Source organism: Rhinolophus hipposideros (genome assembly GCF_964194185.1).
Source record: "Rhinolophus hipposideros genome assembly, chromosome: 18".
Classification (NCBI taxonomy): Eukaryota; Metazoa; Chordata; class Mammalia; order Chiroptera; family Rhinolophidae; genus Rhinolophus; species Rhinolophus hipposideros.
In genome coordinates, this window is record NC_138064.1 from 46,051,060 (window position 1) to 46,069,399 (window position 18,340).

General features: G+C 34.2%; 1 protein-coding gene across 1 annotated transcript in view; it reads right to left on the reverse strand.

Moving 5' to 3' along the window:
* The window catches only part of RSBN1L (round spermatid basic protein 1 like), a 65,052-nt gene that overhangs the window by 21,381 nt on the left and 25,331 nt on the right, over nucleotides 1-18,340 (reverse strand). The window contains exons 2-3 of the mRNA XM_081080115.1: nucleotides 15,461-15,577; nucleotides 7,675-8,315 (exon numbers count right to left, since the gene is read on the reverse strand). Of these exons, the coding sequence (XP_080936241.1) occupies nucleotides 7,675-8,315; nucleotides 15,461-15,577 (758 nt within the window). The remainder of the gene's footprint in view (nucleotides 1-7,674; nucleotides 8,316-15,460; nucleotides 15,578-18,340) is intronic.

An 18,340-nucleotide genomic window follows, 5' to 3' on the forward strand; every position in this document is an offset into this window, starting at 1 on the left:
AACAGGATATCTTATTCCTTCGTCTGTGTGTGTGTGTGTGTGTGTGTGTGTGTGTGTGTGTGCGCGCACGCGCACATATACATAAAACAATCTCAAATTAACATGTTTCGAGAATTAAGGCTGAACAAGTGCAAAATGATTTTTCTGAAAACTACATACAGAGTAATACTACTACAGAGACACACATCATCACTATCAAGATCACAGAAATGGCTATATATGCCAAATTATTTTGGTTCTCTGATTTTAATATTTGGGGAAAAAGAAAACTAGTCTCCTCAGGATGCAAACCCAACATGAACTTGGTGTGGGTCCCACAATCCACTGTCGTCAGGGCCACCAGGTTATACAGTCAGGGGCAAGCTACTCACAGGACTGCAGATGGCTGCAGTGACAACTTACGCCGGCATACAGAACAGCAGCCATGCTGGCGGTACTGCTTCTTCGGGCCCGCTCTACACCTGGACATATGAGGACTGGCTTAAAATTCAAACTAATGGGTTTTTATTTACAACATTCCAAGCTTCACTATTTGCACAGGTTACAGTATCAGAATATAAGAAAACACAAAAAAATATATTTTAACATTATTATACATACACTGTATTTTATCCATTAAAAAGTGTTAATTACATATATTCAATACCATTATCATGGATTTCTTTCTTTGACACTAAACGTATTTTCCAAACTAAGATTAAATAAAAAGAATGAAGGTCAGATTCGTTCTGTATCAACTCACTCCATTATCTCTTCTCACGTTTCTGAATCTTTTTGATACCGTTTTTAGACTGGTTTTGACTGGATCAAAAGTTTTTCATAATATAAAAGGTACAAAAAGAAATTAAAGGAGTTACTGGATTACAAAATTTTTAAATTTGAAACTTTTCTCTACAGGTCTGCTTTCCTCTGCTCTGTAAAAAGCATTATCTCACAACTAGAACAGGTTCTGCTAAACCTAACTTTTTGAACTTAGTTAACGAGCAGTCATCATGACCAAATCATCAACTTTATTCCATTTATGAATGGAACATGGATTGGGCTTTATTACTCACAACTTGTCTTTGTTATGATTAATATTAAATGAAACTACATTCCAGTCTTGTAACTCTCTTCCTTCCCCTAGGATCACAAAATACAGCAGCTCAATTAATATTATCATCTCAACCTATTCTTTTAAAGACAAATTGCAGGGCAGTATGCAGGCTAATTCATTTGACCTCACCAAAATATATACCTTCACAAGGTGATTCTACTAATAAGCATGCATGATAATGCCACAGGTAAGAAGGAAAGGGGATGCTCCCTGGAAGAGAAATGAGGTACGAGCACATTTCCAATTTCTGAAGATGAGTGCTAATGTCACATAGTAAGAGGTGCTCAAAGCTTCCAAGTTCTCAGAAAGCGTGATTAACTAAATGAAGTCCTCAAATACCTAGGTATAAGTCTAACAAAAGATGTGTAAAATCTGTAGGCTGAAAACCAAAAACTATTGAGGGAAAATAAAAAGGGAACTACCATGACCACAGACTAGAAGATTCAATATTATAAAAACATCAGTTTTACTCAAACTTATCTATAGACTGAATGTATCCCCATCAATATCCCAGCAGATTTGTTTAATCTGACATGGTAACTGTAAAGTGTATATGGAAATATAAATTATCAAGGAAATCCTGAAGATCAGCAAAATTGATAAACTTATTCTACTAAATATCAAACGTTATTATAAAGCTATATCAATTAAGACAAATAGAATAATAAAATGAAAGAGAGCCCTAAAACCCACACATATATGATCAACTGATCTATGGCTAAGGTGACAATGCAACATAATGGGGAATGAATGTCTTTGATAAATGACTGTGTACACTGAATATCCATAAGGAAAAATATGAACCTTGATCTTTACCTCATACCATATACAAAAAATAATTCCAGAAGAACTGGGGATTTAAATGTGAAAGGTGAAACAAACACTTTCCAGAAGAAAACTTCAGAGGATATATTAATTACCTTGGGGTAGACAAAGATTTCTTAAAAAGGACACAAAAAGCACTAATCATTAAGTGGGGGAGGGGAGAACTTATAAATTAGATCACATTAAAACACAAGAACTTGTAATCATCAAAAGACACTCTTAAAACAAGACAAACAAATGAGAAAGAAAAACTCATAGACACAGACGATAATTTAGTGGTTACCAGAGGGTAAGGGGTTGGGGGGTGGGAGATGAGGGTAAGGGGGATCAAATATATGGTGATGGAAGGAGAACTGACTCTGGGTGGTGAACACACAACGGGATTTATAGATGATGTAACACAGCATTGTACACCTGAAATCTATGTAAATTTACTAACAATTGTCACCCCAATAAATTTAATAATAATAATTAAAAAAAAGACACTCTTAAAAGTGAAACGAGGGGCCGGCCCGGTGGCTCAGGTGGTTGGAGCTCCGGCTCCTAATTCCGCAGAAGGCTGCCGGTTCAATTCCCACATGGGCCAGTGGGGTCTCAACCACAAGGTTGCCGGTTCGACTCCCTCAAGGGATGGTGGGCTGCGCCCCCTGCAACTAGCAATGGCAACTAGACCTAGAGCTGAGCTGCGCCCTCCACAACTAAGACTGAAAGGACAACTTGAAGCTGAACGGCTAAGGTGACAATGCAACATAATGGGGAATGAATGTCTTTGATAAATGACTGTGTACACTGAATACCCATAAGTATTATACCCATAACACCCCCCACAACTAAGATTGAAAGGACAACAACTTGACTTGGGAAAAAGTCCTGGAAGTACACACTGTTCCCCAATAAAGTCCTGTTCCCCTTCCCCAATAGAATCTTTGGAAAAAAAAAAAAAGTGAAACGATAAGCCACTCAGTGAAAGGAAGTGTTTATAATACATATATAGCTGACAAGCTTCTTATCCACAATATATAAAGAATGACAAATCAATTAAGACAAAAAAAGCCAACAGGCAAATGCAGAAAAGAGTAGACCAGGTCCTTTCACAAAAGAGGATACACAACTGAACAATAATTATATAGAAAGGTGCTTGACCTCCTCAGTCCTCAGGGAAATGCAAATTAAAACCATAATGAGATCCTACTACACAGCCAGCAGAATGGCTAAAATGAAAACGACAGACACTACCAAGGATGGCCATGGGTGTGGAGCATGGCTGGTGGGAATGTAAATTAGTATAACTTTGGAAAACCTGCAGTATCTGGTAAAGATAAACAGTTGCATACCTTTTGATCCTGAAATTCCAATCTTATGTATATACCCAACAGAAACAAATATGTGTATGCTCACCAAAATACCAAAACATGTACAAAAATATTCATAGCACCCCTATTATAACAGCCACAAACTGGAAAGACCTCAAACATCCACCCACAGTAAACAGTACAAATAAATCATGGTATATCCATACAATGGAATACCATACAATGAGAAAATAAATAGGTGCTACACACAAGATGGGTGAATCTCACAAACATAATGTTGAAGGAAAGAAGCCACACATGACAATGTACATACTATTTGATTCTATTATATGAAAGTTTAAATCGGGCAAAATTTATCTGGTGTTCAAAGTCAGCAGAATGGAAACCTGTGTGTTTGTGTATATACAGCATGTGGTGGTGAAGGGTGGAGTATGGATAAAGAAGGGCTTGGGGAGGGCTCTGGCTACCAGTAATATTCTACTTTTAAAAATCATGGGCGTGTTCATTAAGCTATACATTTACATTGTGAGATTCTGTGTACATATTATACTTCAATAAAAAGATTATTTTTAAAAATCAGTTATAAAAGTTTATTTAAAAAAATTAAAATTAAAAGTAGAACTACCATATGATCCAGCAATTCCATTTCTGCGTATTTATCCAAAGAAAACACAATCACTATATTGAAAAGATATGCAACCCCCCACTGCAGCATTTCAATAGTCAAGATATAGAAATAAAAACAACCCAAGTATCCACTAATGGATGAATGGATAAAGAAAACACACATACACACAGGAATATTATTCAGCCACAAAAAAAAAAAACAACGAAATCCTGCCATTTGTGACAACATGGATAGACCCTGATGTCATTATGTTAAGTGAAATGAGTCAGAGAAAGACAAATACTGTACGATCTCACTTATAGAATTTAAACACACACCCCTAAACTCAACAGATTGGTGGTTGTCAGAAGTGGGGATGGTATGAAAAGGGTGAAGGTGGTCAAAAGGCACAAACTTCTTATTGAAAGATAAATAAATCATGGGGATGGAATGTTCACCATGACTGCAGGTAACAATACTGTATTGTAGACTTCAAAGTTCCTAAGAGTAGAGCACAAAAGTTCTCATCACAAGAAAAAAAACTCCAACTACGTGTGGTGATGGATATTAACTAAATGTATTGTAGTAATCATTTATATGTGTGTGTGTGTGTAACATATGTTGCACAACTAAAACTAATACAATGTTACATGTCAATTATCTCAATTAAAAAAAAAATCTCAATTTAAAAAAAAAAGAGACAACCCCATACCCATTAAGCAGTTACTCATTTCCCCCTTCTCCCAGCCCCTGGCAACCACCAATCTGCTTTCTGTTTCTATAGATTTACCTATTGTGGATATTTCATATAAATAGAATCATACAACTTATGAGCTTTTGTGACTGGCTTCTTTCACTTAATGTTTTCAAGGTTCATCCACACTGCAGCATGTATCAGTATTTTATTCCTTTTTAAGGCCAAATAATATTCCATTGTATACACATACCACAACTTAATCAACTCTTTATCTATACCTGAAGTATTTATGGTAATTTTTTATCTTCAGGACTTGCTGAACCCCCTACCATCAATAACACTTAAAAGTTCTCAGTCAGAAGCTAGTCATCACCTATTCAACAAAATGGAAAGCTACTGTAATACTGCACTAAGTACAACAACTCGCTTTGTATAACCTCTTATATTCTACCAAGCATTTCTAACCAGGACTCTGTGAATTGAGTACTATCATCATTATCATTACTTTGTAAGTGAGGAAACTGAGATGTAAAGAGCTGAAGTAGCTGTCCAGTGTCACAGCTGGTAGTAAATGGCAGAACCAGGACTGGACCCCTTCCCTTTCTAGCCAACCTATAGCAGAGTTCATTCAGGTACCCACACGAACTCAGTCACAACTCACTGTGCTGACTATAAATCATTCTACAAATTAAATGTGGAAGAAAGGTTCTCACATTCAGGACAAGAAAAGCCTCAACCTATAAACTGGTTTAGCTCTAAATGCATGTCTATAAGTCTGTCCTGCAATTCATAAAGCATTAACCTAAACAGAAAATTGTATAAATGGTTTTAAAAAAGCATTTCTTGGAGGGATACCATGAATTCGGTTCAGATAGAGCTTTTAGTGGAAGAGTCAAGAAATTTGAAATAAAACTAAACTACAGTAAATATGCTGGTTTTTTTTCTTCGGCTGTCTTTTGGATCCTGTTCAGTTTCACAAGGCCAGTGCATAAGGACAAACCCGAGACTACCAAAACACTTCCACAGTCTCTTACGCTCTTCAAAAACCAAGCAAACTAAGAATCCAGTGTGGAAGAAATACCAAACGAGCAGTTCAGGGCCACTTTCCACTAGATAGTCTTTCCCACACCGTAAGAATGACTGGATTTGGTGGATCTTGGGATAAAGGAACATGGACCTTGCAGGGGCAGCTTCCTACCATTAAGCCTAAAGCCGAAGCGGTTAAAGCAGTCCTTGCCGCTGACAGATCACCCAGCTCTGGGCCAGAGCCACAGCTGGGAACAAAGAAGGTGTATCTGCCTAGAGTTTCCTCTGGGCAATATGCATTAGCCAAGTACCCTGAATACGTGACAGCAACCAGGGTAGGCGGCTCTGAAGGACGTGAAACCCACACCCTGGCCACATACATGCACAATTAGTGGGTCCCACCATGTTGTTTCATTTAATATTTAATAAAAGCACGGTTTTCATGTTGTACTTGCTACAAAGCTGAGATGAAAATTCTTATTATTTAAAATTAATAATTCCTAACCTTAAAAGCTATTTGAAAAGCAAATGAAAGAATTATGACATTTAAAAGATGACAAGTAAATTTGCATAGTATGACAGTGAGAAAGTTTGTGATATAGTGGAAACAAATGGGATTGGAAATCAAGAGGCCTAGCATAAAACCTGGCACTTAGCAGACATATAATGAATAACAAATGAATGATCTAATACTGAAGGGCTTTAGACAAGTTATTTCTCCTCTCACTAAAATGAGCTTGTAATGCAAATTAAATGAGTTATTACATATAAAGTGCTTACAGCAGTTCTTGACATAGTCAGTACTCAACAAACAACAGCCACTGTTACTAAATGCTAGACTGGTTCTACCACTGAAGCTCAGGTATAATCGCCAAGAAGCTACTAACCATTCTGGAATTCTATAAAATGACAGGACTAGTGATAGGTGCTCCATAGTTCCCTTTCAGCTCTAAAAAAGATTTAAATTCTGATTCTTAAACATGTTATATTAGAGATTAATTCCCCCACACACATTAAAACTTGAAATACTACCATATTTTCCAGACTACAATATATTACATAATATATACCAACTACACTGTGGAGGCAGGAGGTTTGACAAGTGTGGATGTGACTGGACATCAGACTATCACAGTGGAGACTGTAACTTGAACACATATCAAAAAAAAAAATACACGCGCACGCATGCACACACACTCAGAATAAGGAAAACATTCCTGGATGAAGATTAAGCAGATTTTGTTCTATTCCTGACACTGCTGCCAACCTTAAAATAGTAAGTTACTCCTATCTGTGTTTGTTTGCTTATCTGTAAGTTGAGAAAGGTTGGGACAGACGATCACTAAGATCCCTTTGAGACTTTCTTGACTTTTTTCCTCCTTCCAAACTATAATGATGTCAATTGTTACTGAGAAAACCAGACATTTTAGCACCAATAAGTGTGGAAATTGGCTGATCTCCTGGCCTAAGCAGTCCCTGATCTGAGAGTGGGTGACAATGGCACCAGCCTTTCAGATAGGACCACATTCCTGTTCAAAGGCCAGCAGACTCCATTCTGTCTCTGCTTCCTAATTTAATGTGTTCTACACCATGAGAAGGACAGGAAATGGAAATTAGCTCAATATATGCACTGATATGCAAGTTTTCTCACATTATCACACAATTAACTCTCTTGTACTACAATATATTTAATAACCAACATTTATTCAGCACCTACTATGTAACAGATCCAATGCTAAATGCCTTTAAGGCATTATCACATAAACCAAGAAGATAATTTTAGATGATTTTCAGGTAAAGAGAACTATTGGAAGGACTAGAAAATACAAAGCTAAATTAAGTTCCTTCATTTCACTTCCAAGATAAATTGTTGCAAAAAAGGACAACGGAATCTTAATTACCTCATTAATTACCTCTAAGAAAAAAACAGAGAAGCAGACACACATTTAAATTCTGATGTTCACATCAAGAATGTAATTTATTCTTAATATTCCCAAAAGGTTTCATTGTATTCTTACCTTTTTATTTCTAACCTACAGCGAAATGAGAAGAACAGAAACTTGTCTCGAGTATATCAAGTTTCTTTTTAAAACAACTAAAAACTTCTTACCTGAGCATGAAAATTGGACATAGTCGTTGTTTCTATATCCTTCTTTCCCAGTATCTCCATTTTCACTGGCGAATTGGGAAAATTAAATGAAAAGTAGTCTAAAAAGTCAGGTAAATAGGTAGCTGCCCCATGAACAATACCCATTACATAAAAAGCGGCCGAGTTTTCATTTTCACTGAATACTAGACCCACAAACTCTTCTGCAAACCTCTCCATCTCCACGGGAGACAGGTGGGAGAGTTCATTACTGTAGGCGTGGATAACTGACGCACCTCCATTAGGCTGGTGCTCAATATGAATGAGCTGTTTAAACTCCAACGTGTCCAACCTTTTGAGGTTATTCTGAACCCGTGGTTCCTTTAATGAGACAAATGGAAACTCACTGTTCTCTGGAATTTTGGAATCATAGCTCTTGATATCCAAATTCTTTCCACTGTAATCCTTTATGTTATCATTTAGGATGCCTTTGGCTTCTTGAACTTCCACATCAGATAGCAATCCTGAGCAGATGGTTTGAATCGATTTGCTATACATTTTTGGACGCTTCCGTTTTTCATTCTCTTTGTGTTTCTTTTTCTTTTTCTTCTTTACCTTTTTAATTTGTAAATCTTCTACATTTGTTTTTGGTTTCTCCTTCCCACCTGTTGGGAAAAAATTTTTTTTTTTTTGAAACTCCATATTTTAGTTTAAAAAAACATGCTTTACGAACTGTTTTATGATAAATAAGCAAAGTTTACTCAGAATTAGGTTTACATTTGGGATTCATTTTACACAGTACTGATAATCATAATTTAGTCAGTCTCTTTGCTTTTCTCTACACACAGAGCCTTAAGATGACATGACCTTTCTGACATGTAGCAGATGCTCAGTGTTTATGAAGTAATGAAATTAATGAATGTTTCGGAAAGCATGATCTTCACATTTTAAATGCAGAAAATCAGAAATGAAAAGCTGAACAAAAGTCAATATGAACAATGCCCTCCAGATGTTTCCCATTGAATATATATTTATATATATATATGGATATGTATATGCATATATACACATATACACATATATAATTTTTACTTTAAGTTCTTAAAATTGCATACAGGTGTCAAGATTTATAAATCATAAATGGAGAAAAATATTTGCACAGTATAACAGCAACAAGCACAGCAATTCCTTAGCTTGTATCGTATTTCCTCCTCAGAAAACTACTCTTACATCTAAAATGGGCTGTTTTAGGTCCACTAGAGTTTACAAAGTTCCCAGTGAAGACCCCACCAGATACCATAAAGGAGATGACAAAATTAGAATAATTTCTCTTTTCCTAAGCACAAATGATACCCATGTACTGATAAAGAAATGAATCAAAAATTAAAAAAGAAAAAGACACAGGGCATTATAAGCCTATATGCGAATGAGCTTCTGTAACCAAAGGAGAGTAGACTCTGGGCTCAGAAATTTAGAACTCCAAAGAATAAAAGGTTAATCCAGAGACTATACTGCTATAGAATCTAAGTGTATATATAAGCACTTAATATTATCAAAGTATGTTTGTTTCTATATAATAAGAAAAATAGAAAAAAGTAAATATTCTCACAAGAAATTATGCTTCCTAATATGAAAAAGCCATTAAGGTAACAGATGAGAAAATAAGGCATTCACCGTTTTCACCTGTTATTTCACTTTTATAGATAACCTGCCATGAATTAAACCTTCCCAAACTACTGCTTTACCTAAATTTTTCCATCTCCACATCTCTTATTCCTTTCTGTCTCCAGTGAGATGTCCTACCTGCTTTCCAAATATAAGTCCCTCCCACCAACTCCAAAAACACTTAATAATTCTCTCTCCTCTTCTTTGACTATCAAACTTATGAAAAAATAAAAAACAGTCTACACCCAGTGCCTTCTCTTTTTTACACTACCATTCTTCTCTCTTAGCTGGGTCTGCTTCCAGTCTACTCAAATTTTCTTTCCCACAATGTTCAAATATCAATGATATTCTCTCGAATTATCTTTCCTGATCTCTCCAAGGTTTAATAGAATTACCTGGCTCATCCTTAACTATTTTTGACTTCCTTGATACAACCACCTTATTTTTGGTCTAATTGGTCTAACTGCTCATGACTGTCTCTCATCCTGAATGCTTAAGCTGTATTAATCTTTCTGTAAGTTTTACACATTACTTTGATCATATTCATCCCTTGGCTCAACTGCTTTCAAGGTTTCTCAATGACTACCAAATAAAATATAATCTCTCCAGCCTGGAATTCAAAGACAATGCCCTCACATACCTCAAGCTCTGGTCAATCTGCACTACTTACAATTTCTTATAAGACATACCTAGTCCTAACTTATCTTCCTACTCCTGACAAAGGCAGTTCCTCTCCCTAAAATACGCCTGCCCTGACCAATACTTACTACTGAACTCTTTTCTTACCCATCCTTTAAAAACAGCTCTATGTCACTTCCTTCATTTTGCTTTCCTTTATCTCTCTAGTTGGAACTGAAATCACTTCACTCTAAACTCTAAATAATCAAGTTATTATATATTCCACATATATATAAATATATGTGACATGTAAAGTTATTATTTTTCACTCATAGGATACCTGTATATAATGTCCTTAACACACTGCATGAGTAAAACAAATAACTTTTATATAAATTCAGAATGAAGTGATACTTTTTCCCCCAATCAGCATCTCTCATGGCATTAAGAACATTGCTATGGATGAACATGTAATCAACCTATGAATGAAAAGATTTCTCTCACCAACAGACTACCTGAGGTTTATAGGTTTTTCCCTAGTCTCCTTTTCAGTCAGTTTTGTAACATGAATACCACTAACTCCCAACCTTGGGGGAAATAAAAAACAAAAATTCAAGTTGATAGCAAATCTGAAAGGGAAACTTTAATGTTAACAATAAACTATCACTTCTAAAAATTCGTAGGTATGTAATGAAGACCAAATTGGTATCATCATGAAAAGCAAAAATAAAAATCTGTCAATTATTGATTACACAGGTTTGTAAAGTCATAAAATGCCAAGTGTTAATTCTCTAACAAGTCTACATGCAACTAGTTAAGAATTAACAAATTCATACTTGTTACCTTGGTATGAACTATCAAAACATCAGATTCAGGTTAATATCTTCAAAACAAAATAAATAATAAGCAAAATAAAACACGGAGTTAATCAAAATGAAAGATAAAAGAGGTTTATACATATTAGCAAAATCCAAATGAGTAAAGGAAAAAGGGCAATAGTCAATCAAAAAATAGAACTTAAAGTTTAAAGGACTTAGGTGTAATTAATAACTAAACTGAAAATACACGTAAAATTGCACAAATTAAATAATTTTTCTAAGATAAACAGAATTTCATTTGAATGAAAATACAAGCTTAGTATCCTATTACAGGCCTAACATATTTATAAAAGTTAAAACAGAAAATAACCAATCATTAGGCTAGATGTTACTTTGAAATAGGCACAACAGTCTATTTCCAGTCATGAGGATGGATGAAAAAGGTAGTATAAATATTCAGAAACTGAAAAATGCAAACTAATAAGAAATCAGTCAAGAGATTCTTATATTGAGCATCAAGGAATTAAATTTCCATGACAAACTACTCTGCAATTAAATACTAAAGTGAACACAGTGTGCAGAAAAAGGTTAACATAACATGTCTGAGAACGCTATCCTTAGAAAGGCCTGCTTGCAAGGTTGGCCCTTAGCTGGCATCTGAGAACTTGTATTTTGGGAAGCTTCCCACCATTCCCTGATAAGAGTGGCTTACTGTGCCTAAACTATTTGTACAAACTGTATAGTTTACTTTGAACCTCTATTTTTCTTCTGGGAGTCTGGAGTTTTGGTACATGCTATAGAGATGGTGCCTATGTGAAGCCCCTAATAGGAACCCCGGGCATTTAGTCTCTCATGAGCTTCTCTGGTAGACAGTATTTCACATGTTGTCACAAATCATTGCTAGAAGAATTAAGTGCACCTGTGTGACTCCTCTCCATAGAGGATTTTGGAAGCTTGCGCTTGGTTTCCTCCAGACATTGCCCCATGTGTCTTTTCTCTTCACTGATTTTACTTTGCCTCCTCCACTATAATAAATCATAGCCATGAGTCAACTTATATGCTGAGTCTTGTGAGCCCTAGCAAATCATCAAACCTGGGAGTGGTCTTGAAGACCCGTGATGGACATAGGTAAAATGCATTCTTTACATTTAAATTAATCTGATGTAAATGTAAATTCTTTACATTTAAAGGCACCGGTATTCACTAGGTAAAATTTTAAGGTTTTATATAATCTCTCATTCATTTCCTGTCTTGGAATGCCATGGGAAATGCAATAGATGTATATGCAGGAAATTTTTAAATACTTAAAACAAGATCATTTTGAATATCAATTTCTTTTATACTAAGAGGTATTTCAAGTAAAAATTACTCAAAATCTGTAATTCTTCAAACAGAGCCCAATAAATCAGACCTATTTTTCTTAAAGGATGCTGATAAGTATCCACAAACAGAAAGAACAGAATTGCTGCCTAAGTAATCTGGACCCTCAGAAAGTGTAAAAGTAAAGGTTGTTGGGGGACCAGCCTCTCACAGATCCACAGACACATGCACACAGTAGACCCAGATACACATACACAGAGCAACACAGACACACGCATGCACATAGAGCCAAAGAGAGAATCAGACACCAAGCGAGATGCAGACACACACAAAGCCGGAGAGAGGCATACAGAGATGGGAAAAAAAAAAAACACAGAAAGATACAAAACAGTATGTGTTGTTAATAGCTAATTATGTATATTAAAAAAACTTTAAAAATCACAAATTCACTGGCATCAATTTCCACCACTAATCTTAGTATACTTTTAGTGTTTAATAAAGAAAAAATTAAAGGTTGCCCAGAAAAATTGGATCTGATTTCATATCTAATATGGGAATTTATATAATTCTCATGGGAATACAGGGAGTGCCAAAAAATGTATGCACATTTTAAGAAAGGAAAAAAAACTGTATTAAAATTGTAATGTTAAATATATACCAATAACAAAAGATGAATACAAGTCATGTGTATACCTTTTTTTTGGCACCCTGGTATGTAACTCTATTATCATACATAGGAAAAAAGTAGTAATTAGCTATTTTCAACCTTTGGTCTGGGGAATGACTGCTTTTTTCATACTGCAATATTTTCACCTTCCTGAAATGAATTAGCTACCTGTGACTTTTAGTACACTACCAATACATTGGTTTCTTTAATTCCCATTCCGCCTGCTCACCAGCAAGCTTCTCTGATATGCTATAATGATAAAATATACTCTTAAACATACTATAACCATAATATCTAAGTTATTAAAAACTTATTGATAAATAACAAAAAAAAGGCTGGTACATATAAGTAGACGGTAGACATTAGATATAAAAGGATGATCTAAATAAGTTTATGTTTCACATTTATTTGTTCCTTAAACTATTTTTAATAAACCAAATAATCTTATTTTATCAGTGAAAGACATTTACAAGATTTTTGCATCAATAAAAACTTTTTAGCATGTATATAACTGTGTATATATCTCTAGTCATACTCAACTTGATGCAGTTTTTAATGAAAACCTGGAGGAAATGGGATTGTTGTAGAGTAAGAGTATCTGTTTTAGATATTCAAACGCCATCATCAAACAATGCTTGTGTGTGCCATCGCTTGCAACATTAGCATTATCAGAAAGAGAAGAATGTAAGGAGAGAATAAAAGCTGAAGGCCATTAAGGAAAAAGGGGCACCCAATGGTACATACCAGTAAACTGCCCCACCAAATTGATTGTTGTTGCTCTCAGACACCAATAATACGGAAGTGTGCCTTTCCCTGACCATAGGCTTACTTGGGAAATGGCCACACAATCAGAGCAAACTGTTCTTTTCTGGACAATTACAATAGCTAACACTTAGTGCTTCCAATGAGACAGACACTGATTCCCAAAATGAATCATGTTTTTATTCATTTAATTATCTACATACTACCCACTGAGGAGAGTTTTGTTGTAACTCTTTTAATAAGAGTTAATCTTTCATATGTTTACAAGAAAGCTTCTCATCCACTTATTGAGTATCCATGGGCCAGACACTATAGTTGGCACTTCTCCCATACTTTATCTCATTTAATCTTCAGAACCCTATAAGGCAGTAATTACATTATTATTTACTTTCATTTTACAGTAAATACATTTTCCCATTGTCATTCCAAAGGTCACCAATTCATTTCCAAATCTACTTCATTTTTTTTCCTTATCATCACTAGGTTTCAGTCTAACTCAGTTCAAAATACTACCTAAATTTTTCATCTACTTTTAAAGTCAAGGTTACTATTGCATATTACTGAAAATTCTACACTTTTTTAGGCTATTTTAAATTTTGTTTGCAGCACATGTAATCTCTAGAGTCACATATTACACATTAATGGCATGTGAGGAATCTAACATTCAACCAAGTGACTGGAATTTACATCATTGCACATTCAAATGGATGAGAAAATGACTATCTGACTAAACCAGTAAAATATGACTTTTTGACTAAGCCATTAGGATAAAGTAAACATTTCAAGCATTAACCCTTAGCTGCTGTTAACAGCACTGGTGTGGTTTGGTGCCATTCCTGCCTCAAAGGCTTACAACCTAATTAGACAACCCAGATAAAACACACTGGCAAAAAAGATAGAACAAAAAGACGCTGAGCACTGACTAAGTAAGTAGCCATCAACTTAACCTCTGACATGTTTCTTCAAGGTCGAAAGAATTTTACAGAAAATAAAGTTCTGACAAATAAAAAACAGCTTAAATAAAGTACCACCAAAGAACATCTGGAAATATGACAAAGAATGAAATGAAAACATATTGTAGAAATACTGTTTATCTAAAATAATATAAATTAACCAGCTATTTCACTACATATGCCTGGTCTTTTCTCCCTTATGTAGATGTAAAGGTTTATCAACATGCAAATTCAATATGAAATTAATCAAAATCATTTACATGTTCTGCTCTGCAAATTATCAACTTGATAGGGCAGCTAATGAATTTGTTAGTTGTCTAGTAACCAAATGCCACTGATTCTTGTTACCTTGCTGAGTGAATTTAAGACTGTCCTTACTTCTACTCTACCACAAATTCTCTCTGAAACAGTTTAGATTTATTGATAGGATTTGTATTATTACCCAACCACCTACCCCATGTATAAATAGCAACAAAAGACAATTTTAACAACAGAGAAAAAACAGGAAATAAAAACGGGATATTCTTAAGCATGTAAAAAACATACAGTAAAACAGTACATCTTCTAATTTAGCTCAGAGTAAAATGTTCCCTTCAAATCCCAGACTATATGATTACTGTCAAGTATTTGAAAGATCACTTCTTCCATCATCCCTATGGTGCTAAAAATTGTTTTAGCCTCTTATTTTAGATTATCTAAATATGGATGAAGACTAATAATGAAAACACAGAATTAGATAACCCATTTTTAAATAATTTAAGGAACCTAACAGTTTAATGAAGGTTAAACTGTTACTTTTTAATGACTCACTAAATAAATATACTAAAGACATGTTACTATACAGATTTGAACTCCCCATTACTACATGTACTTTTTGTATTCTGGCCATTAATATTTATTCTCAGCAAAATTCAGCACCAAATAACACTTCTTATGTTAATACTAAACCAACAAGTATACTGAACAATATAATACAGTACAACTAAAATTACTGCATATAAACTTACTTTTCAGCAAAATCTTTACTTCTCCATTTTCTTTTTTGATCTCATTCATGACTTTATGCTTCTTTTTTTCTCTCTCTTTTTCCTTATCTCTCTCTTTAATTTTGTCTTTGATTTTATCTAAAAGACAAAATAAAGGAAATATTTTAAACTATTTTACAACTGTATTTTTCCCCATGAACTATAATGAAATTTCTGGAATTACAATACACCAAGTAAATCAGAATGGATAAAAACATGCCTTTTTCTTCCTCTCAGGTTTTGGGAAACATTTCTAAATTTCCTTACATATATTAAACATGAAATACATAATACACATGTCATAAACTGTCAAAATTTATCATACATTTAATTTTTAAAGATTATTTTTTACTTCATGTCAAATTATTAGGCTAACTTCAAATCACTTAAAATAATTGGCTAACATTAATTGATACAGTAAACTACAGTGGAAAAAGTGCTAGCTTTGAAGTTGGGCATATCTAGATTGGTAACATATGTTGGAAAAATGACTTAATCTCAATTTCTAATCTGCAAAACGGTGGTTCATATCTTTCTTGTAAATTACTATAAAGACTAAATGAAGAAAAATATAAAATGAAGACTCAAAGCCTGTTACATGTAAGACTACAGGTTAGTTCCCTTAACCTTCCTTCTACCTTTTAAAAAGTGTATGACTGGATCTGTCTAGCTGGCGATATTACAATATTAAAATAAAGGGTATAAGAACTCTAGGAATCACGGCCTGCATTCTAAAAATTCAAACTCTGAGTTTATAAAATTATTTGATGTCCTATTAATTTTTGTTTGCTCAATCCACTGCCTGTGAACCCAGCAAAAGATGTAGAGTGTTGAAAAACAGTGACGTAGTCCTTGTCCTCAAACAGTGTACTATTGATTACAAAGCCTTGCTGGACGCATACAAAGCCATAAAATATCTTTCAATGTAACAGAGATTATATAATATATACGCATATTGCATAATTTCTTAAACTCCCTCCTTACTTTCCTTTTTATAAACACTACCTTTATTCAGATCCTAGTCACTTAATGATTAGATTACTGTTTAGATCAGCACTCTCCAATAGAAATGTTTACCACATAATGTAAATTTAAGTTTTTCTAGTAGTCACATTACAAACAAAAAGAAATGGGTGAAATTATTTTAATAACATATTTTATTTAAACAATATATCTAAAACATTTCATATATTTTACACTTACAGCACATCTCAATTTCAAGTAGCTCCACTGTAAGTGGTCAGCAGTCACATGACACTACATAGTGGCCGCCATACTTTGAACTCAAGTCCATGCTACTTAAATAGATAATTCTCAAAAAATTAAATCTGTGTATTTAAGAAACATCTCAAAACTTACACTGATTAATAATAAAAAACAAATTCAAATAAGATATTTTCACCTATAGAACTGACAAAGTGCTTTTTTAAAAGTGGTAATACTGAAAGTAGATGAGAGGACAGTTGATGGTAGACCAAACCAAAGCAAGGATTCATTGACTTAACAAATATGCATTGTTGAATATAAGAAAAGGATTATGGTCCAGCAATTAGTAAGCTACATAACTTTTCACATACAACTTAAATTATAGAATAAATTAAGCTGTTCTCACACTTCAGATTAGTTTGCTACTCTTATTTTTTGAACTTTAAATCCTTAAAAATCCTGTTATAGGCCATCATCCAGCCACAAAATACATACACACATATGTAAGTTATTATTTTCTAAGTAAGCACACATTTTTTAAAACAAAAACTATATATCATTTAAAATCACAACTGAAGAAAACAGTCATCTGAAATGACTCTGCATTTCTTTTTCCCATTATCCCTATTAATCTTACTAAACTTTTTAAAGTTTATTAAAGTATATTAATACAGAAAAAAGCAAACAGCTCAATTTTCACAAAAATGAACAGTAGTTCAGAACCCCTCTGTGCTCCCTTCAATGCAGTACCCTGAAGGGTAACCATGATCCTGACTTCTAACCACATAGATTAAAATAACTGTAGCATTTTAATGGCATATATAAAAAATATGATATAAATCTATCACAGTGGCAAAACATTTTTCAGGATAAAATTATATTAGCTTCTCAGGAAATAAAACTATGATATAATATGACCAAAGTTTTTATAGGTTTTATTTATAAACATATATGTATTGGTAGACTTTGCAGACTTTATTTTTAGAGCAGTTTTAGGTTCACAGCAAAACTGAAAAGAAGGTACAGAGATTTCCCATCTACACCTCCTGTCCTTACACGTCCCAATTTTAAAAAAAAAAAAAAATTCTAATATACACACATTCAGAAACAGACTGAAAGTCTACAGTGCAAATTATTAAAAATCATTATTTTGAGTAACAAATATCTAAGTTTCTGTAATAGGAACACATTAGTTTCATAACACAAGGTCAGGAAAAGGGTCAGAAAATGCCTTGAAGTTCAGCTGAAGTTAAATAGTTCAGTTAAAGTTGAACGTGTAAAGTCATTCTATCAAAAACATCTATGGAAACAAAAGCAACTGCAAAGCCAAGACAAGAAGAGTGACTGACAACGCAATTGCAGTTATCTCCCATCCCACATCCAAAACGTTCTAAGCAAATGAAACAAACACCAACCATCCAATATGCCCATAGTAGAAAACCATTTTTCTGGCACAACCGCTGTCCCAAACTACACACTTGTCCAGGTCTTTCAACCCACCTTTCACTTTTCCTACAATTTTTTGCTTGTCAGAGCATATCCTTTTTCAGAATCCAACTTTACATTCCTCCATTAAATTTTCTGTAATCATGTTACAGATAACATAAAAATGTTTTGTTACATGTTTCCATATTACAGGTAATCATGTTACAGCTA